General features: G+C 41.6%; 1 protein-coding gene across 5 annotated transcripts in view; it reads left to right on the plus strand.

Moving 5' to 3' along the window:
- Positions 1-22,209, plus strand: part of LOC144493715 (structural maintenance of chromosomes protein 6-like) — a 90,881-nt gene that overhangs the window by 24,233 nt on the left and 44,439 nt on the right. For 4 of the 5 annotated variants that reach the window (XR_013497782.1, XM_078213089.1, XM_078213090.1 and 1 more), the window contains 8 exons: positions 5,724-5,804; positions 5,949-6,050; positions 9,152-9,271; positions 12,612-12,710; positions 13,042-13,188; positions 16,571-16,659; positions 17,452-17,616; positions 21,270-21,448. Coding sequence is in view for 4 of the 5 variants with exons in the window: in XM_078213089.1 (XP_078069215.1) it covers positions 5,724-5,804; positions 5,949-6,050; positions 9,152-9,271; positions 12,612-12,710; positions 13,042-13,188; positions 16,571-16,659; positions 17,452-17,616; positions 21,270-21,448 (982 nt within the window). In the remaining variant the exon portion in view is untranslated. The remainder of the gene's footprint in view (positions 1-5,723; positions 5,805-5,948; positions 6,051-9,151; positions 9,272-12,611; positions 12,711-13,041; positions 13,189-16,570; positions 16,660-17,451; positions 17,617-21,269; positions 21,449-22,209) is intronic. The other variant, XM_078213092.1, reaches the window with a different exon arrangement.

Consider the following 22,209-nt stretch of genomic DNA (forward strand, 5'->3'; position numbering starts at 1 on the left):
TAGCATTTGTTGCTAATGCTTATGTCTGCATACACACAAAAATGCAACATGTCCCTTGGGTATTAGCATATCCACCTACACGAATGCATATATCTAGTCGGTTGATTTATTTTTGCCTTGTTGCAACTGTCTGTCTTTGTTTTCTAATAGCTTCTGCGTTCTCCCTGCCATTTAGTTAGTCTTGCGTGCTGGTTTTGACATAATATTGGTGTACTAAGGATTTCAAACAGTGTATATCCAGAAGTAGCATGGTCGTCAACATGCATTGGGTTGAGGTTGAACGTAGAAATCCAAAGGGGGGAGATGCTATTTAGAACACCAATAGTGTCAGCGATGGCTCAGTTGGTAGTGCTCTCATCTCTGAATTAGATGGTTCTGAGCTCAAGTCCTACTTCAACACAGTAACAACAAGGAAATCAAATCTGACACTCAGTATTTCACGTTTGGAGGTGCTGTCATTTGATTGAGACAAGTCTGCCTCGTCAGGTGGACGTAGAAGGTCCTGTGGCATTATTTTGGCGAAGAGCAGGGGCATTGTCTCTAGTGTCCAGACCAATTTATATCTCTCGATCAACATCCCAAAACAAATTGTCTAGTCACTATCACATTAGTGTTTGTGGGAGTTTGCTCTGCACACTGAGACATCTGGTGGTCATGGAAAGCTTTACGTAAATGTAGGTGGGAAACAGAGTAGGCCCCGGGGGGGTGGGGGGAGAAGAAGCAGAGAAGATCTCAGTTAAAAGAAGGGGGGGGGGAGAGTAGGAGAGAGAGAGTAATTGTTTAGCCATGATGTCCTCCATCACTGCCTAATGCCATATGTTTTGTCCCTTATCGAGTTTGCACGTGTTGCTAAGATCAGGCCTTATGATGAGCATAATTCAGCATAAAACCATATTGGGTTGGCATACTTCAAATGTATATAAACTGGAAACCCTGCTTTACTGATAATCTAATTGCCTCTTGAATGTCTCAATTGAACCTGCTTCCAGTACACACACTGTGCATTCCAGATCCCAACCGCTTTCTGTGTGAATAACATTTTACTCCTACCTCCTTTCCTTCCTTTGCCAGTTATCTTAAATCTGTACTCTTTTTCTTGATTATGCCACCAGTGGGCACAGTTTTTCCCTATCTACTCTGCCCTCCCCATGATTGAGGATAAATGGACTAGCCTGGGGTTGGTGGATTTTATACCCGTTTTTGAACTTTTACACTGCCCTCCCCCAACCCATTACTTCATCAAAGAGCATGAAGAAGTTAATTAAAACAGGGTTTAGGCTAATTGTGTTGAGGCTTCAAAGTTTATCCTCTTCCCCCTTTTTTGATAGCCATTTAGCATAACTGGTAATGGTATGTCAGTTGTCAATGTATGCAGGTCTAGTCCAAAGATGTGCAGGCTAGGTTGATTGGCCATGATAAATTAACCCTAGTGTTAGGGGGATTAGCAGGGTAAATACATGGGGTTACGGGGATAGGGCCTGGGTGGGATTGTGGTCAGTGCAGACTCGATGGGCCGAATGGCCTCCTTATGCACTGTAGGGATTCTATGATTCTATGATGTTATTTGTAGGTTTTACTTGAGCATGTGTAAAAAGGCACTTGAGTGTGTTGACTTCAGGTGCTTGTATCATTCAGTAAATGATTAAAAGATTGGTGCCAGCATCATCCTGCACTGATTGTTCTCTGTTCCAAAACTAAAAGTCCCAATGCACCTTTAACAATCTTCTCCACTTGTCCTACCACCTGCAAAGATTTATGTGTACATCCCTTATCTCTGTTTTTGCACTTTAAGATTTTACAGTTTTGTTCATATTTTGTCTCCCAGTCTTAGTACCAAGATGTTACACCTCGTACATTTCTACATTAAATTACTCTTAACTGCCAAGTCATAAGAACTAGGAGCAGGAGTAGGCCATTTGGCCCCTTGAGCCGGCTCCGCCATTCAATAAGATCATAGCTGATCTTTTCGTGGGCTCAAGCTCCACTTACCCACCCGTTCACCATAGCCCTTAATTCCTTTACTGTTCAAAAATCTATCTACTGTTGCCTTAAAAACATTCCATGAGGTAGCTTCAGCTGCTTCACTGGGCAGGGAATTCCACAGATTCACAACCCTTTGGGTGAAGAAGATCCTCCTCAACTCAGTCCTAAATCTGCTCCCCCTTAAGTCCCCATTAATATCTTCATTATTTATCATATTTACAAGTTTTGTATTATCTGCCAACTTTGAAATGATGACCTGCACATCCAAGAGCAGTAGTCCAAATACTAGTAACCCTGGGAAATATTACTGTGTATCTCTTCCGGTTCACCAATAATCTCTGCTTTTTTTCTGAAACCAATTTTGTATCAGTGCTCTCTTCATTCACATGTGGACTTTAATTCTGCTGTTGAAAGGCAGGTGCACAACATCAACTGCACTACTTTCAGCCACCTATTACTTCATTAAAGAGCTTGATGAAGAATGAAAGACTATCTTTTTGAAACATAAAATCCTTAGGGACTTGATAAGGTGTACACTGGGAAGATGGTGCCTCTTGTGGGGGAGACTAGCATTAGAGGACACAGTTTTAAAGTAAGTGATCTCCCTTTTAGGATGGAGATGAGAATAATTTGTTTCTGAGGCCCATTGGTATGTGGAATTCTCTTCCAGAAAACAGTGGAGGCTGGGTCATTAAATACATTCAAGGTTGAGTTGAATAGATTTCTGATACACAAGGCAGTCAAGGGTTATAGGATGCAGACAGGACAGTGGAGTTAAGACCACAACCAGATTAGCCGTAATCTAACTGAATTGTGGAGCAAGTTAGAGAGGCCGATTGGCCTACCCTTGTTTCTAAGTTCCATGTTCACATGTAGGTTTTCCACCTCAGGAAGAAAAGGAAACCAGGATATTATTTAAAAGAGAAAATGCAGAATGTTGCAGTAGAATGTTGCAATACAGAGGCATTTGAGTTTTGTTGTACATGAATCGCAAAATGTTCATATGCAGATACAGGTATTGAAGATAAATGGAATTTTCATCTTTGTTAACTGGGGGATGGAGTATAAAAATATGGAAGTCTTGCTACAACTGTATAGTTTATTAGTGAAACCATACTTGGCATACTATGTAGTTTTAGGGCCCGATTTTACCAAAACTTCGCGCCCGTTTTCGAGCGTGAAATCGCGGTAAAGTTGGGCGTCGGGCCTATACCGCGATCTGCACCCGATTCCGAGCAGATCGCGGCTTTACCGACACCCGATTCGGGTGAGGGTCCGGCCCGCGCCCGAATCGGGCAGCCTGACGATTTAAATGCATTAGCATGCATTTAAATCGACTTAATGACCACCAAATCCCACTTTACTGTCTTCTGGCCTGTTCCGGATCCGTGCTTTTAGCGACCTGCCGAATAAAAATCCGAAGCGGATTTCTATTCTGCAGGGGAACCTCCAAAGCCCTCTCTGCCGTCGTGAAGTCACCATCCTCCTCGACCATCCTTCGCAGACCCTCCCTCCCCCCCTGCTAACCACCCCGGCAGGACCCCCCCCCCCCTCCCCCCCCCGGCCAGGATCGGACCCCCCTGGGAGGCAGGCCCCCCTCGGCAGAGCACACCCCCAACCTACCTCGATCGCTGGTCTCCCTCCACCATCCTTCCGACCTGCAGTCCTTTGAGAGCCTGCAGCACCTTTCTAGCCTTCCGGTGGCGTCTGCCGGAGGAGGGGGGCGGGCTCAGATGGATCTCTGGTTAAGGGGGGAGGATGGACTTGGGAGAGTCTTGCAAACTGAAAATAATGTGGCATCTTCTTTGTGCTGCCTAATTATCTATGGGAAAGGTAATTAAACTACAGTGTCCTAGTGAGCAATTAGTGACCTGTATAATACATTTGTGATCTGTAACTGGATTGTTGATGTCCCTATAGCCATGAGCCAGGTGCTCGAATGTTCAGAGTCATGTGGTGAACTTGGAAGAATTGTCCCCGTGGTGGAACTTGGTTGGAAATAAGATTCAAGGAGATTACTAAATCTGGGAAATCAACCATAGTGAAAAGAAGTTTGTATTGGCAACTCTTCTCTCACATTCCATGGCAGACGTGCCTCTACTTATGAATGTGATTTGCATGGGCAAAGTTGGGTGCAGCTAATCTGCCTCTGGAGCAGCCTTGGCTCCTTTCTGTCATCTTGTTTTCATCTGAACATTGCACAGAATTAGAGGAATTCCCTTTGGAAGATAATGTCAAAATTATAATCGCAGGAACTAAAAACCTGACAGTCAAAAATTTGGGAAAATATTTCAAAATATTGCTCTCTCTGTTGTCTTTTTCTTTCGCGCCTGGGCGCGCTGCTTCAGATTTTTCTTCGAACTGCGCATGTGCAGTTCAGAGCTCCGATCGTTCTGGCAGCGCTAAGCCCCACCCACTGCGTGGATCGGACCGGAGCTGGCAAAAAGCGTATGGGCGCGCTGCAAAGAGGATTCTGGGCTCAGATCTGCATTACGCCCGGATCCAGCCCTTAGACTCCAAATGGTAAAATCGGGCCCTTAGTCTCATTACTTAAAGAAGGGTATTCTTGCATTGGAATGTTCAGACAAGGTTCACCATGCTGATACAAAATTATTTGGCAAAATTGGCAAAATTAATCATGAGATGTAGAAACATAGAAAAACTACAGCACAATCAGGCCCTTCGGCCCCACAAGTTTTGCCGAACATATCCCTACCTTCTCGGCCTACCTATAACCCTCCATCCTATTAAGTCCCATGTACTCATCCAGGAGTCTCTTAAAAGTCCCTATTGAGTTTGCCTCCACCACCACTGACGGCAGCCGATTCCACTCGTCCACCACCTTCTGTGTGAAAAACTTCCCCGTAACATTTCCCCTGTACCTACCCCCCCCAGCACCTTAAACCTGTGTCCTCTCGTAGCAGCCATTTCCACCCTGGGAAAAAGCCTCTGAGCGTCCACCCGATCTATGCCTCTCAACATCTTAAATACCTCTATTAGGTCTCCTCTCATCCTATGTCTCTCCAAGGAGAAAAGACCGAGCTCCCTCAGCCTATCCTCATAAGGCATGCCACTCAATCCAGGCAACATCCTTGTAAATCTCCTCTGCACCCTTTCAACCATTTCCACATCCTTCCTGTAATGAGGCGACCAGAACTGAGCACAGTACTCCAAGTGGGGTCTGACGAGGGTCTTATATAGCTGCATCATTATCCCCGGACTCCTAAACTCAATCCCTCGCCTTCTTAACCACCTCCTCCACCTGCGGGGCTGATTTCAGAGTCCTATGGATCTGGACCCCAAGGTCCTTCTGATCCTCTACAGTACTAAGAGTCTTTCCCTTAATATTGTACTCCTTCATCCCATTTGACCTACCAAAATGGACCACGACGCATTTATCTGGGTTGAAGTCCATCTGCCACTTCTCCGCCCAGTCTTGCATCCTATCTATGTCCCTCTGTAACTTCTGACATCCCTCCAGACTATCCACAACCCCACCAACCTTCGTGTCATCGGCAAACTTACCAACCCATCCCTCCACTTCCTCATCCAGGTCATTTATGAAAATGACAAACAGCAAGGGTCCCAGAACAGATCCCTGGGGCACACCACTGGTGACCGACCTCCATTTAGAAAAAGACTCATCTATGCACACTCTCTGCCTCCTTTGGGCAAGCCAATTCTGGATCCATGAAAGATGTAGATGGCCATTTTAGTAATACAATCCTATTTCCTTACAGGTGGACAACCCAGTGTCAATTTTAACGCAAGAAATGAGCAAACATTTTTTGCAATCAAAAAGTGAAGCAGACAAATATAAGGTAAGTTTTTGTTGTGTGTGTAGCGGTAATGTGACAGTTCGAAATATAAAGCAAGTTATTTTTTTCCTGCCTGCAACAAACATTTTCAGCAATCAAAGCATTAATTCAAATTTGAGGAAACCAACCATGTTTTTTTTTCCACAGTTCTTTATGAAAGCTACTCAACTAGAGCAAATGCGAGACGATTATTCCTATATCATGCAGACGAAGGCACTAACAAATGAGAAAATTGAAAAACAGGATGAAGTAAGTGAAAGTGTGTATAGCTCCCTTTGTTCTATTAAATGTTCTGTTACTCAAATATAACTACATTTTTGCTCTGGTTCTTAATTATTCCTTTGACCTTTCTGTTAATTGTTTCTTAAATGATGACATGCCTCTATTCCATCCAATAATTGAATGTATTTTTTTTTAAATGAGCAGTTTCTTACTATTGGTCTAGAATTGCATTTTGTTGGTGTGGATCCTGTCCATCTGTTTTACTCTTGCAATTTTAAGTAACTATCCTGGCAGCACAAGTGGCGAAGCAATCTAGCAATCTATGCAGTATAATTGGTAAATTTTATATCAAATTTGATTTAATTTGAATGAGGAATATTTAGTTTAGTTTAGTTTATTTACTGGTGTCACAAGTAGGCTCACATTAACACTGCAATGAAGTTACTGTGAAAATCCCCCAGTCACCACACTCTGGCGCCTGTTCGTGGCAAGGCCAACTCTGGCCAGAGGCTGCATTAGGCCAACAGGGGGCCGCCGTAGGCCAGGGCCAGGACCTTGCCATCCATCAGCCTGAGGGGTCATTCAGAAGATGGCAGAGAAGGAGACCCTGGCTGTACAGGATTCGCATGTCCTATAACAAGCTGCTGGAAACCACTGAGGGAGAATTTAGCATGGCCAGTGCACCTAACCAGCATGTCTTTTGGAATGTGGAAGGAAATCCTGATGATACAATTCCACTGTTCTTGTAAAGCTTATCTGTATAGATTTGGGGAAAGGTCAGGGGAAGGGAGAGAAATTAAAAAATTAGTAAAGGTTCAACTGGTCTTCAGAGTTAAGTTCCTGATACTATTGATTTGTTATTAAAGTTTACCAGTTGTGCTGTCAAAGTGAAATGAACTTAGAATGGAAATGCGGGAGACAGCAAGTCAGATAGCATCTGTCAAGAAAACACCAGTCCATTGACTCAACTGAACAATGGTTTAAATTTGAAATGTCAGCTGCCTTGTGATTTGCTGTTGAGCAGCTGAGTGTTTTCAGTGTTTTTGGTTTTGTTTCTGGTCTTTAGTTGAGTAAGTAAAGTAGGATTCCTCTTAATTTCGCCACCATAATTAAGCTATTTCCTTAATTTGTGCATTCGCAGTTCTGTTTCATTAAGAGCAGGAGTAGATCATTTGGCTGCTCAACCTGCTCCACGATTGGACACGACCATGGCCTCAACTGCACTTTCCTTCCAAACCGCTATAAGCTTTCACTCCCTTGTCAATCAAGAATCTTAAAAATAGTCAATGACCCAGCCTCCACAACTTTCTGGAGAAGAGAGTCCAATGGACCTATTTTGTGCAGTAAACAAGGTTAGCACCTTGTCAAATTGACTTCTAGATATCTAAGTACTCTAAATCCACAGGTTTCCCCTTTTATCCAATTTGCTTGTTACTTTCTCAAAGAACTCTAAATTAGTCAAGCGCCATTTTCCTTTCACAAAATCATGTTGGCTTTGCCTGATTGCATTGAGATTTTGTAAGTGCCCCACTATAATTCCTTAATAATAGATTCCAGCATTTTCCATATAACAAATGTTAAGCTATCAGGCCTGTAGTTTCCTAATTTCTGTCTTTCTCATTTGCTATTTTCCAATCTAGAATCTAGGGAATTTTGGAAAACTAAAACCAATGCATCTATCTCAGCAGCCACTTCTTTTAAGATCCTAGGAGGAAGTCTTAATAATTTTTTCTGCACTCTTTCCCTGATGATTGTAATTGGTTTTCATTCCTCTTTCCCTCTCATCTCTTGATGCACATTTTCACTGAAGAATGATTCCCTTCAATAAGGCAACAGTGAAATACTTAAAAGCTCTTCTGTCTGAGTATTTGTTTTTCAACCATATAATATAATGGGCGGCACGGTAGCACAGTGGTTAGCACTGCTGCTTCACAGCTCCAGGGTCCCGGGTTCGATTCCCGGCTCGGGTCACTGTCTGTGTGGAGTTTGCACATTCTCCTCGTGTCTGCGTGGGTTTCCTCCGGGTGCTCCGGTTTCCTCCCACAGTCCAAAGATGTGCGGGTTAGGTTGATTGGCCAGGTTAAAAATTGCCCCTTAGAGTCCTGGGATGCGTAGGTTAGAGGGATTAGCGGGTAAATATGTGGGGGTAGGGTTGGGTGGGATTGTGGTTGGTGCAGACTCGATGGGCCGAATGGCCTCCTTCTGCACTGTAGGGTTTCTATGATTCTATGATAATAGTTGCAATGATCGCTTTTCATGTCCTGATCAATCAATTTCTTCTTCTTCAGCTTGCTTGTGCCACTGTTCCATTTAGCATATTCTCCTTTTTCATCATTTGTTCATTTCATAATTATCTGACATTTACACACTAGAATTGCATTTGCCACTTGTTGGATGAGTTAACCACAAGTTTAATCTTGCTGACTCTGGTTGTAATATTGAAATTGCATTCTATAGTGCACTTTCTATGCCTTTTAACTTTGACAAAGGGTCATCTGGACTCGAAACGTCAGGTTTTTTCTCTCCTTACAGATGCTGCCAGACCTGCTGAGATTTTCCAGCGTTTTCTGTTTCGGTTTCAAATTCCAGCATCTGCAGTAATTTGCTTTTGTCAGGCATGAGATTCTCTTTTTTTCTGAATCCATGTCGATTGTCCATTTTATGAATTATGGATTTGTAACCGCTCATCCAAATCATTTCAATATTTGTCCTACAAACTTGGTTGTCAAATGTTACTTTTAATTTGTTTATATATTTTGTTCTTTTTTTCTCAAAATATATTATTGAAATATGAAACAAAGTCAGGCAGATTTAGAATGGTATAATAGCATGTACAAAATCTCTGCCAGATTTAATGTTTGATATGACAAAATCAGCTTTGCAATTGCAGTTCCTAAATGCATCCACATCACCATGTTTCAATGCGTTACATACTATTGCAGATTATTTTTTGTCCTGCATTAATGAGCATTATTGAAAAATACACTTTATTTGCATACATTTTGATTTATGATCTAGTCCATTAATAATGACCTGATGTGTGATGAATTGGAAATGCACCTTCAATGAATGTGCTTCAGTAAGTAGTTTTTGTCATTTGTATCATATTATTTTAATCTTTTAAAAAGAACCTATCGGAGCTAAAGGATCAAGTTAAGCAAAAGGAAGATCGTTATAAAAGCCTTTCATCACTGAATGAACTACAGGAGAAGCTGGAGCAACTTAGGAATCATATGGCCTGGGCATTGGTGAGCAATATGAAATAACGTTTTGTCTTGGAAAAATGTCTCAGGGTCAGAATTATACTTCAATTTTTTGTTGTATAAATTATCTCACAGGCATAGTTAGCAGATGATGATATTGGTGGATGGGGCAGTTGATAGTAATTGAAATGTATTTGTCTGTTAATGGACCAACTTCATGTTTCCTACCTTTTTGGCTCATTATTAGTTGGACACTTAGCTCTGCAGAGTCTGGGAAGTAAATTTCCTTCATTGATGACAGCATAAGATCCCTGCAAAGGCATGCTCATGCTGATGTGTTCCTGGATAGATGATCTTTTGATCCAGTGACTTTCTTCAGGCAGTCCATTTTATGGTGCCCATTTAGTCTGTCACTGAACAGTTGTGCTACAATCAGTGACAACTAGTATGCTGCTATCTTAATGGTAGTAGAATACGACTTCTGCTTTAATGAATTGATTTGAGCCAAGTTCAAAAGAGCATTAAGCAAAAGTTCTACCATGGCTTGAAGTATTTTTTTTAAAAGTTTGCTTGAAAAAAATAATATTGCAAGTGATGTGTAGATAAGTGATGATATGGGGAAAACCACCAATGCAGTCTTGATGGAATTTTTTGAAAATACATTCATGGGATATGTGTGTCGCTGACTAGAACAGCATTTATTGCTGATCCCTAATTGCCCTTCAGAAGATGGTGGTGAGCTGCTTCTTGATGAAATGAATGGCGTGTTATTCTTCTGATCGATGATTTTAAAAATGCCCTGAGACAAAAATACTGAAATGTATTTGGCCATTTGAGCCTGCTCTGCCATTCAATACGATCATGGTTGATCTGTTTGCATGGAGTTCCACATTCCACATCTACCCCGATGACCTAAGATTCTTGTTAGTCAAGAGAATCAATCTACCATCATCTTCTGATACAGAGCTCCAAAGCTGCAGAACCTTTTGGGAGAAAAATGTTCTCATCTGTCCTATAAGAGTGTCCCCTAATTTTAAACAGTGCCCTCTAGTTCTGGACTAACCCACAAGAGGAGAAATCCTTTCAATATCCAACTTGTGAATAGTATTCAGGATCTTATCTCCTTCAATCATCACCTCCCACTCTTCTAAACTCAGCGGGAAGCTAGCGGGAATCACTCCTGGTCTCCAAATAGGAGGGGGAATGGTGGCTGCTGATGGTGGCAATTGGGGTGGGGAGTGACGGATGGCAGTGAGTTGGGAGGGATTGGGGGGAGGAGGCAGAAGTGCCCAATTGTCTAGATATCAGGGCGCCCATTTCTTGGCCCTTTGGCTAAGATCGAACCTCAGATCAAATCCAAGATGGGGTGCATTATCTTGTCAGCTTGGATCTTGTTTGTCTCTCTTGTGGAGACCATGAATTGGATTCAATTTGAATTTGGTTTTTGGAGCAAGCAAGGAGATGGATTTGGGTTTGTCCATTCTGAGCATTGGGTTTGTAACTTTAAGAGTGGAGTAAAACATTTAGAAACGGTGCTCCAATCTTCCAGGCGCCGGCTGTGCTGGCATCTTTAGGTCCCACACATCTCTTTGCTGATGTGAATCTCCCCAAGCTATAAAAAAATGATTGGGTTGGTGGAGGGCAATCCCGCTGACCCACCGAGTGGGACCCTCACCAAATTTCCCACCAAGGGCAAAACACTTGAAATTTTTGGGGGAGAATTGTGCCTGTGTCCTCATCAATTCCTTGTATAACTGAAGCATAACGTCCTTTTAATTTAATGCTCAATTCATCTCGTAATGAAGGCTGGCATTCCATTAGCCTTTTTGATTACATGATGCATTTGAACAATCTTTTTGTGACTCATGCACAAGAAATCCCTTTGCATGTCAGCATTCTGAAGTTATTCTCCATTAAAGTAGTACTTTTTTTTATTGTTCCTGCCTTAACAACTTCACGCTTTCCCACATTCCCATCTATCATATGTTTGCCCACTCACTCAACCCATCTATATCCATCTGTAAACTCCATATGTCAGCTTCACAACATACCTTCCGACCTATCTTTGCCTCATCTGCAAATTTAGCAACTGTGTCTTCATTACCCTTGTCTAAGTCATTGATGTAAGTTGCAGAACGTTGAGGCCCCTTTATAGACCCTTGTGAGACTCTGCTTGTCACATCCTGCCAATCAAAGACTCATTTATCCATACTCTCCTTTCTGCCAGCCAGCCAGCCAATCTTCAACCCAGAAAATGCTGGAAAATCTCAGCAGATCTGACCGCATCTGTGGAGAGAGAATAGAGCCAACATTTCGAGTCTGGGTGACCCTTTGTCAGAGCTCTGTTCTCTCTCCACAGATGCTGTCAGACTCGCTGAGATTTTCCAGCATTTTCTGTTTCTGTTTCAGATTCCAGCATCCGCAGTATTTTGCTTTTAATCTTCAACCCACGCTAATATGTTACCCCACTATGAGTTTTTATTTTTTCCAAAACCTTTGATGTGGCACCTTATCAAATACTTTCTGGAAATCCAAGTATAGTACATCCAGAGACTCCCCTCAATCACGGCACATATTACTCCTTCAAAGAGCTCTAGTCTTAATCAGGACCTGGAGACTTGTCAGCTTGCAGCTCATTCAGTTTGCTCAGTACTCCTTGCTGTTTTACCAAGTCCCTCTCTTCACTCTACCTCCTGATTTACAGCTTATGACTGGAATGTTTCTTGCGCCCTCTATATTGAATATGGAAGCAAAATATCTGTTCATTTCATCTGTCATTTCCTTATTATGTATTATTAACTCCCCATTCTCACTATCAAGAGGGCCATTGCTTACTTTACTTTTTTTCTGGTTAATTATCTGTAGAAACTCAGGCTATCTCTTTTTATATTCCTAGCTAGCTTCCTTTAGTACGAGAATTTCTTTCTCCTGATTAACCTTTGTTATTCTCTTCTGTTCTTTTCATTCTGACACTCATCTTTGCGCTGTTATCATTTTTTTTCTGAAGTCTGATGCTTTCCTCAACTTGTTTGGTTAATAATGGATGGTGGCTCCTTCCTTTAGATTTTTTTATTTACAGTGAGAATATGCTTATTCTGAAATATCGCCATAAATGTCTGCCATTGCTTCTCTATTGATCTGTCCCCTAGCCTAGTATCCCAGTTCACTTCACCCAGCTCAGCTTTCATGCCCATTTGGCTGCCCTCATTTAAGTTTAAAATTGTAGCCTTAGGCCCATTCTTCTCTCTTTCAAACTGGATGTAAAATTCAATGATATTGTGATCGCTGCTACCGAGGGGTGCATTTACCCTGAGGTCATTAATTAATTCTGTCACATAACTCAAGACTAAGTTTAATGTAAATTTCTTTAATTTTGCATTGTAAGGTCATTGAAGTTGAAAAGAACATACAACCACTAAAAGATCATATTAGAGTTGAAGAAAATCGCAGTGTCAAATATGATCAGAAAGTAGAGGAGTGGCAGGTGGGTCGGTATTTTGGATTACTTAATTTCCATGGGCAATTACTGTTTTTCTAAATGAATTTATACGTGTCAACGGATTTGATAATACTTGAAGGTGATAAATTTGCAGGGCTATGGGACAAGAGCAGAGAAATGAGATTCATTGTATAGCTTAACTGAAGGGCCAGCACAAGGACAGTGGGCCAACTCGCTGCCTCATGCGCTTTGTCATTCTATGCTTCTACAATCAATTGTCGACATTAAAACATTGCTGCTACCGAAGTATTGAAAATTCTATTTTTTTCTTTTTAAGATAAAATTAAATCTCTGCTTTTATTCCCCTGCTCTGCAGGGTAAAGTCAATGCGGCAGAAGAACATTTTAAGACAGTTCAGACGCAGTTACAGGAGATTACAGAAGAGGCTCAAGTATTACGGCCACAGTGTACGACTTTAAAAGATGATGTACAAAGAAAAAACAAAATGTGCAAAGAGTTTGAGGTCAGTGAATTTAATGGAGTATCGTAAAACTGAGTAGAAGTTTTATACAGGTGTTGGATAATATAAAGTATGTTAGGAAAGTTCAAACGATATGACTTCAGGTTCATCTCAAATATAGATTTAGTGCATTGGAATATGATCCAAACTGTAGTTCACTGAATCGGCTTTCAGTGATAGAGGTAGGAAATGGATTTTAAAAAATTGTACTCCCTTATTTTACTCTCTCTTTTGTTGCCTCCCTTTTTCTCAGTTTGGTCTTAGAATTATTAAGATTAACAATCACATTGACCTATTATGCACAGTTGGGGCAGCTAATCTTTTCTGTTTAATAGAAAAATATTGTTCTTTTGTGGTTACTGCCTATTTAAAATGTGATGTGGAGATGCCGGCATTGGGCTGGGGTAAGCACAGTAAGAAGTCTCTAAACACCAAGTTAAAGTCCAACAGGTTTATTTGGCAGCACTAACTTTCAGAGCCTCAAGCTCCTTCTTCAGATGAGTGAGAACTTGTGTTCACAAACAGGATATATAAAGACACAAACTCAATTTACAAGATAATGGTTGGAATGCGAGTCTTTACAGATAATCAAGTCTTAAAGGTACAGACAATGTGAGTGGAAAGAGGGTTAAGCACGGATTAAAGAGATGTGTATTGTCTCCAGCCAGGACAGTTAGTGTGATTTTGCAAGCCCAGGCACGTCGTGGGGATTACAGATAGTGTGACATGAACCCAAAAGATCCCGGTTAAGGCTGTCCTCTTGTGTGCGGAACTTGGCTATCAGTTTCTGCTCAGCGATTCTGTGTTGTCGTGTGTCATAAAGGCCGCCTTGGAGAATGCTTACCCAAAGATCAGAGGCTGAATGCCCATGACTGCTGAAGTGTTCCCCGACTGGAAGGGAACACTCCTGCCTGGTGATTGTTGTGCGGTGTTAATTCATTCGTTGTCGTAGCGCCTGCATGATCTCCCCAATGTACCATGCCTCAAGACATCCTTTCCTGCAGCGTATCAGGTAGACAACGTTGGCTGAGTCGCAAGAGTATGTACCGTGTACCTGGTGGATGGTGTTCTCACGTGAGATGATGGCATCAATGATCCGGCACTGAAGGCTGGGTAGTTTGCTGCGGACAATGGTCTGTTTGAGGTTGTGCGGTTGTTTGAAGGCAAGAAGTGGGGATGGCCTTGGCGAGATGTTCGTCTTCATCAATGACATGTTGAAGGCTCCGGAGAAGATGTCGTAGCTTCTCCGTTCCGGGGAAGTACTGGACAACGAAGGGTACTCTGTCCACCATGTCCCGTGTTTGTCTTCTGAGGACGTCGGTGCGGTTTTTCGCTGTGGCATGTCAGAACTGTCGATCGATGAGTCGAGCGCCATATCCTGTTCTTATGAGGGCATCTTTCAGTGTCTATAGGTGTCTGTTGCGATCCTCCTCATCTGAGCCGATCCTGTGTATACGGAGGGCTTGTCCGTAGGGGATGGCTTCTTTAACGTGTTTAGGGTGGAAGCTGGAGAAGTGGAGCATCGTGAGGTTATCCGTGGGCTTGCGGTAAAGTGAAGTGCTGAGGTGACCGTCCTTGATGGAGATGCGTGTGTCCAAGAATGCAGGAGAGTAGTCCATGGTGAGTTTGATGGTGGCATGGAACTTGTTGATGTCATCATATAGTTGTTTCAATGATTGTTCGCCATGAGTCCAAAAGAAGAAAATGTCATCGATGTATCTAGTGTAGAGCATCAGTTGAAGGTCCCGTGTGGTGAAGAAGTCTTGTTCGAACCTGTGCATGAAGATGTGGGCATATTGAGGTGCGAATTTGGTCCCCATGGCTGTTCTGTGTGTCTGGATGAAGAACTGGTTGTTGAAGGTGAAGACGTTGTGGTCCAGGATGAAGTGGATGAGTTGTAGAATTACACCTGGAGATTGGCAGTTGTCGGCGTTGAGTACTGAGGCAGTTGCAGCAATGCTGTCATCGTGGGGGATTCTGGTGCAGAGTGCCAAAACATCCATTGTGACAAGAAGTGCTCCTGGTTCAACTGTGTGCTGGATTTCTGTAGGAAGTCCGTAGTGTCACGACAGAAGCTGGGGGTTGCGATCCTCACGATGCTCCACTTCTCCAGCTTCCACTCTAAACACGTTAAAGAAGCCATCCCCTACGGACAATCCCTCTGTATACACAGAATCTGCTCATATGAGGAGGATCGCAACAGACACCTCCAGACGCTGAAAGATGCCCTCATAAGAACAGGATATGGCGCTCGACTCATCGATCGACAGTTCCGACACGCCACAGCGAAAAACTGCACCGACCTCCTCAGAAGACCAACACGGGACACGGCGGACAGAGTACCCTTTGTCGTCCAGTACTTCCCCAGAGCGGAGAAGCTACAACATCTTCTCCGGAGCCTTCAACATATCATCAATGAAGACAAACATCTCGCCAAGGCCATCTCCACACCCCCACTATTTGCCTTCAAACAACCGCACAACCTCAAACAGACCATTGTCCACAGCAAACTTCCCAGCCTTCAGGAGAACAGTGACCACGACACCACACAACCCTGCCACAGCAACCTCTGCAAGACGTGCTGGATCATTGACACGGATGCCATCATCTCACGTGAGAACACCATCCACCAGGTACACAGTAACTCGGCCAACGTTGTCTACCTGATACGCTGCAGGAAAGGATGTCCCGAGGCATGGTACATTGGGGAGACCATGCAGACGCTACTACAACGGATGAATGAACACCGCTCAACAATCACCAGGCAAGAGTGTTCTCTTCCTGTTGGGGAACACTTAAGCGGTCATGGGCATTCAGCCTCTGATCTTCGGGTAAGCATTCTCCAAAGCGGCCTTCATGACACGCGACAACACAGAATCGCTGAGCAGAAACTGATAGCCAACTTCCGCACACATGAGGACGGCCTCAACCGGGATCTTAGGTTCATGTCACACTATCTGTAACCCCCACGACTTGCCTGAACTTGCAAAATCTAACTAACTGTCCTGGCTGGAGACAATACACATCTCTTTGACCTGTGCTTAACCCTCTCTCCACTCACATTGTCTGTACCTTTAAGACTTGATTACCTATAAAGACTCGCATTACAACCATTATCTTGCAAAATTGAGTTTGTGTCTTTATATGCCCTGTTTGTGAACACAAGTCCTCACTCACCTGAAGAAGGAGCTTGAGGCTCCGAAAGCTAGTGCTGCCAAATAAACCTGTTGGACTTTAACCTGCTGTTGTGAGACTTCTTACTGTATTTAAGATGTCACTTCTTTTAGTTTTCAATTTTAGTACTTCAGTTTTATTATTTACATACCTATGTTTCTACACTAATAAAGTCAGTTTTTAAGCCAAATTTGTTTGAACTTACTTGCAGGCCACATTCCACCGCTACAGGACACAGTTGAAACAACTTGAAAAAGACCACGATCAGTTACAGAGACGAATTGAAGAACTGCGAAATAGGTCAGAACATTATTTGTATTGTTTTGAAAGAATTATGAGCAGGTTCCATTCTGAGAGATAGACATTGTGCTGGAGAATAAATCAGATGCCTTTTATTTTCTTGACATCCTATTTGCTCCTGAACTGATTTTCTGATCCATTTTCTTCATCCACCTACTTCCCCATAACACCCCCATTTATCTACCCTACATCAACACATCCACCACTAGAAAGCTCACCTGTGTCTTTGTGACATCCAGTTCTAACTTCCCCATGTTCTCCTGGCTAGAATCCCAGTTTGCACCCTCTGTAAACACGAGCTTATCCAAAGTTTGCTGCCTTTATCCTAACTTGCACAAATATTGTTCACCCACTTGCTCGCTGGCCTATCTTGATTGTCAATTGATCCAATTCCTCAGTTTTAAAGTTTTCATCTTTGTTTTCAACTCCCTGTATGGTCTTGCCCTCTTCCTTCTTTATCCTATCTACCTCCTCACATTCCTTAAAACCTACCTCTTTGACTAAATCTTTTATTACCTGTCCGAACATCTCCTTGTGTGCTCCGTATCAAACTTTGCCCGATAACACTGGGATATTTTACCATATTAAGGATACTACAAAATGCAAGTTGTGTTGTATTTGAGCTATAAATCCATCTTGTACTTGACTGCAATTTGTTTTCCATAGTATATATTTCAAATTTTTGCAAAGAATTCTACTTGATGCCAGCAGTGCTTTATTTACTGTAACTTTTTTCTCTTGTCAAACATATCACCTGTAATAACTTTATTCTTCAATTTTACTTGAAAATAGTGTAAATCAAAGTTCAGAGGCTGACCTCAACGAGCGACAAGAAAGAATTAGCAGTCTGCAAAAGCAACTGAAAGCACTGGAGGATCAAGAGGCCACAACCTCCCAGCAGCTGGCACAGTTTCAACATGCAATCAGCAAGTCTAGAGATGAGCAGAATAAGCTTGGGTTCGTAATCAGAGTAGAGATAAGTCACTGGTACAGATAATAGCTGCTTAGCTGTTGTTATCAGCACCTGTAATAGCATAGACAGTAAGAAATGTTCAACAGTTATTATGTAACTGATATTCTTAAATAACTGATAATTAAGACTCAGCTTGCTATATATATTTTGTATTATTGGTGTTTAATATAGTTACTCTGAAGTTAGAAGTGTTCGTTTCCCTTAGAAACTCTGAGGGGTAAAACTGGCAGAACGATCCAAAGTTAGCGATTTAAATCACTTTTTTGGATGATTCCCAGCCTGGCACAATTGTCCCGAGGTAGTTAGCCCTTCTGGACAATTGCTGGGTAAATCCTTATATGGGAATTTCAATTGTGCATCTTTGGACTACTTCCCAAAAGCAACAGTGGGGAGCCAAGAAGTAGTGGCCCACCATGCCTGTAATTCAGGCATACAATTGACAACTTAACAGCATATGCAGCTCAAAATAAAAAAAATTGTACTTATGAAAATATGAAGCTTTAACATATTTTAAATTCACATATGATAATGCTCTGTAAAAAGGGCAATGTTAAATGGCTACATTGACAATTTGAATTTGTGCTGTTGAGCTAACAGAAGATGCTTCGAGATTTCCATTGTGGCCTTTAGTAGATCTGGAATCATAGAAAATGACTGAACTTGGAAGGAAAAAGCGAAGCATAATCTAAATATTGTGCACGCTGCTTAATGAGGAGAAAAGTCACATTTTTAGTTTTAGGGCTGAAACTCATGCATCATTTAAATGGAAGCCTCACGCACATATATTTCCTTTCAGAAAATTCCCACTGGTCTTTTAATTACCTTCGAAGCGGATCCACTTGAAGACTGTACTGTATGACTATGATTTGTTGGCACGTTATCGTTAAGATTTTGATATCAAACAGTCACTGTTAAGCTGTCCACTTAAATATTTATGGATAGTTAATGAAGCTTGAATTGGCAGAAATCTGTTTTCTAAATAAATGGAAACAAATTCTCAATTGTACATATTATCTGGGGACCAAGTATGTTGTTTTGAGGCAGAAATAAATTTCCAAGAGAATGCCTTGCAAGTAGAAGCATAAGTATGCCTTCAGACTCTCAAACCCACTCCACAAATCAATAAGGGGAGGCGATGGCTTAGTAATATTATCGCTGGACTATTAATCCAGAAACTCAACTAATGTTCCGGGGACCCAGATTCGAAACCCACCACGGCAGGTGGTGGAATTCAAAGTGAATAAAAAATATCTGGAATTAGGAATCTACTGCTGATATGAAACCATTGTCGGAAAAACCCATCAGGTTCTTTGATGTCCTTTAGGGAAGGGAATGTGCCCTCCTTGTCCAATGTAGCCTACATGTGACTCCAGAGCCACAGCAATGTGGTTGACTCTAAACTGCCCTCTGAAATGGCTAAGCAAGCCACTTCCTCTCATGGGCAACAAACCCTGGCCAGCCACTGATGTCCATGTCCCACTAATGAATAAAAAAAAATCATAGCTAATCTGTGACCTAATTTCATATACTCATCTATACCACTTATACCTTTGGTTATAGATTTTATCAATCTCTGATTTAAAATTTGCATTTCATCGACTATCAGTTGCTATTTGCAGAAGAGCGTTTCACTTTGCACATAGAAGTTTTCCTAATTTCTGAAAGTTTGGCTGCAATTATTTGATTATGCCCCTGCCCAAGCAACAGGAATTGTTTCCATCTACCCGCCCCCCCCCCCCCCCCCCCCCCCCCACCACTCCCAACCGCCACCCCTCTCTTTCCTATCTTTTCTCCTTGATATCTTGAAAACTTTGACCAGTCACTCCTTAGCCTTCTAAATTACTGACAAACCCTAGTTTTTGTAATCTTGTGCCATAATTTAACCCTTAACATTGAGTTATAAATTTGGAAAATCTGCACGGCACTCCATCCAAGGCTTGTGTATCTTAGTAGTGCTACCCAGAAATATTTATAATGTGATATAAGTAGGGCTTTAAATAGCTACAGAATGGCTTCTACCCACTCACCCTCAGAATCCCTGGACGTGAAGGCCATTAAACCTTTTTGATTCTTTTCTGGATCTGTTCATGACATTTTACTGATGTAGGTATCTGGGCCCCTAGATTCTTTGGATCTATTGCAACTGGTTATTGGTCCAAAGTGAATGACCTCGCTTTTGATCATTTTAAAATTTATTTCCTTTAGTTTTGCCCATTCTCTTAATCTATCAATATAACTTGATAATTTTATACTTTAATATACACTGCTGACTGTGCCACCTATTTTTGTGTCATCGGCAAGTTTGGCTGGGTGATCTTCTATCTAAGATGCTGATAAATACAGTGAACAATTGGAGTCCCAACATCACGACACAGTGCCATTGCTGCCTCAGCGGCAAGGACCCGGATTCAATTCTGGCCTTGGGTGACTATGTACAGTTCTGGTCACCCTATTATAGAAAGGATATTGTTAAACTAGAAAGGTTATTATTAAACTAGAAAGAGTGCAGAAAAGGTTTACTGGGATGCTATCCGGAATTGATGGTTTGAGTTATAAGGAGAGGCTGGATAGACTGGGACTTTTTTCCCTGGACTGCAGGAGGCTTGGGGGTGATCTTGTAGAGGTCTATAAAATAATGAGAGGCATAGACGAGGCAGATAGTCAATATCTTTTCCCAAAGGTAGGGGAATCTAAAACTAGAGGGCATAGGTTTAAGATGAGAGGGGAGAGATACAAAAGGATCCAGAGGGGCAATTTTTTTACACACAGGATGGTGATTGTCTGGAATGAGCTGCCAGAGGTAATAGTAGAAGTGGGTACAATTTTGTCTTTTAAAAAGCATTAGACAGTTATATGGGTAAGATTGGTATAGAGGGATATGGGTCAAATGCAGGCAATTGGGACTAGCTTAATGGTAAAAACTGAGCGGCATGGACAAGTTGGGCCAAAGGGCCTGATTCCATGCTGTAAAGCTCTATGACTCTACGAATGTGTAGAGTTTGCACGTTCTCTCCATGTCTGCATGGATTTCCTCCAGGTGCTCCGGTTTCCTCCCACACTCCAAAGATCTGCAAGTTAGGTGGATCGGCCATGGTAAATTGCCCTTTAGTGTCGGGGATTAGTAGGGTAAATATGTGGAGTTACAGGGTCTGGGTGGGATTGTTGTCAGTGCAGGCTCGATGGGCTGAACGGCCTCCTTCTGCACTGTAGGGATTCTATGATAATCTACCTTTTACATATCCATACTGGCTGTCTGTAATCAGCTGAAAATAGGAAACCAAGATTACGTGGTCTATGTTGAAGAAATACAGGAGTGTGTGTTCTGATTTTTGCAGTATACGATTCCCCACGTTCCGTAAGAATTCCAATTTATTCCCTTTACAGAATATGCTAATCTTTGAATCCCGGTAAATCTTTCCCCTCCACCGACAGAGAACAGACAATTTGTTCAAGTTCAGTATGTTAATAGAAGTAGAAATGTGCATGTTCAATAATGAAGCAACAATTTTATTATGTGAATTTAAAGCTTGGAATCGTTTTCAATAAAATTGTTTTTCTGTGACAATATTAATCTTGTGTTCAGTTTGTGTATATGCATGTTGCAATTGTAGCATTGGCTCTTATTATATATCCTTAGAGAAGAAGAAAAAGATGTGAAACAGTCTGCTGAATCCAGGAAGGAGCGCCTCAAAGAACTGAAAGCCAGTAGAACAAACCAATTGAAACGATTTGGAGAAAACATGCCTGTGTTACTTGATGCAATAGCGGACGCATATGAACAGGGCCGCTTCAGGCATAAACCAGTCGGTCCTTTAGGTAAATTTCAATAACTTATACGGTTATTTAAGCCAAATAATTTCAAATTGATTTGCTTTGAATCTCTTGTAATATGTTCATGTTCATTTTCAAGATTTAGTGTCTTATGTTCTCTAGTTTTAAGTTAATTAAATTTTAATGATGAACTTTTTTGCTATACCATTTAGGTGACTGTAGTTGTCATATAGCCTGATAGCTTTTAATAGATTGTGATGGAATGTTCTGATGCATAATTCAGAAATTTAGGTTCAGACATGTTTCAATAAAAGCATAGAATTGTAAAGCAAAGAAGGAGACCCATCACATTTTTATTGCATCTTTGGTAGAGCTATACAATTAATCTCACTTCTCTGCTCTTTTCCCATAGCCATGTAAATTTATTCCCTTCAAGTTTTATCCAATCCCTTTAGATCCAAGTGTAAATTGGTCAAACTTAGTTTTTAACATGAAAAACAAAGTAACTACCCAAGAAATTTAATCATCATAATTAGAAAAAATGAGAATTTACACTGAGGAAAAACTGCTGTAGCTGTCATTTCGCACTTGTATATTCAAATCAAATAATTTGCTGTTTATTATTTTTTGCATCTGACTTTTGGTATTTTGAAATGGCTTCTATTCCTTCACCTCAAGGAAAAGCGACTCCAATGTATTTCGATTTATTTAGATATCTACTGATGTGTCTCCACTTTACTGTGTTCCTGCAATAATGTTTCTATAATAGTTTGTGACACTCACCATCAAGTCAAAGCTCTGAGCTT

This window comes from Mustelus asterias, chromosome 5 (assembly GCF_964213995.1).
Source record: "Mustelus asterias chromosome 5, sMusAst1.hap1.1, whole genome shotgun sequence".
Classification (NCBI taxonomy): Eukaryota; Metazoa; Chordata; class Chondrichthyes; order Carcharhiniformes; family Triakidae; genus Mustelus; species Mustelus asterias.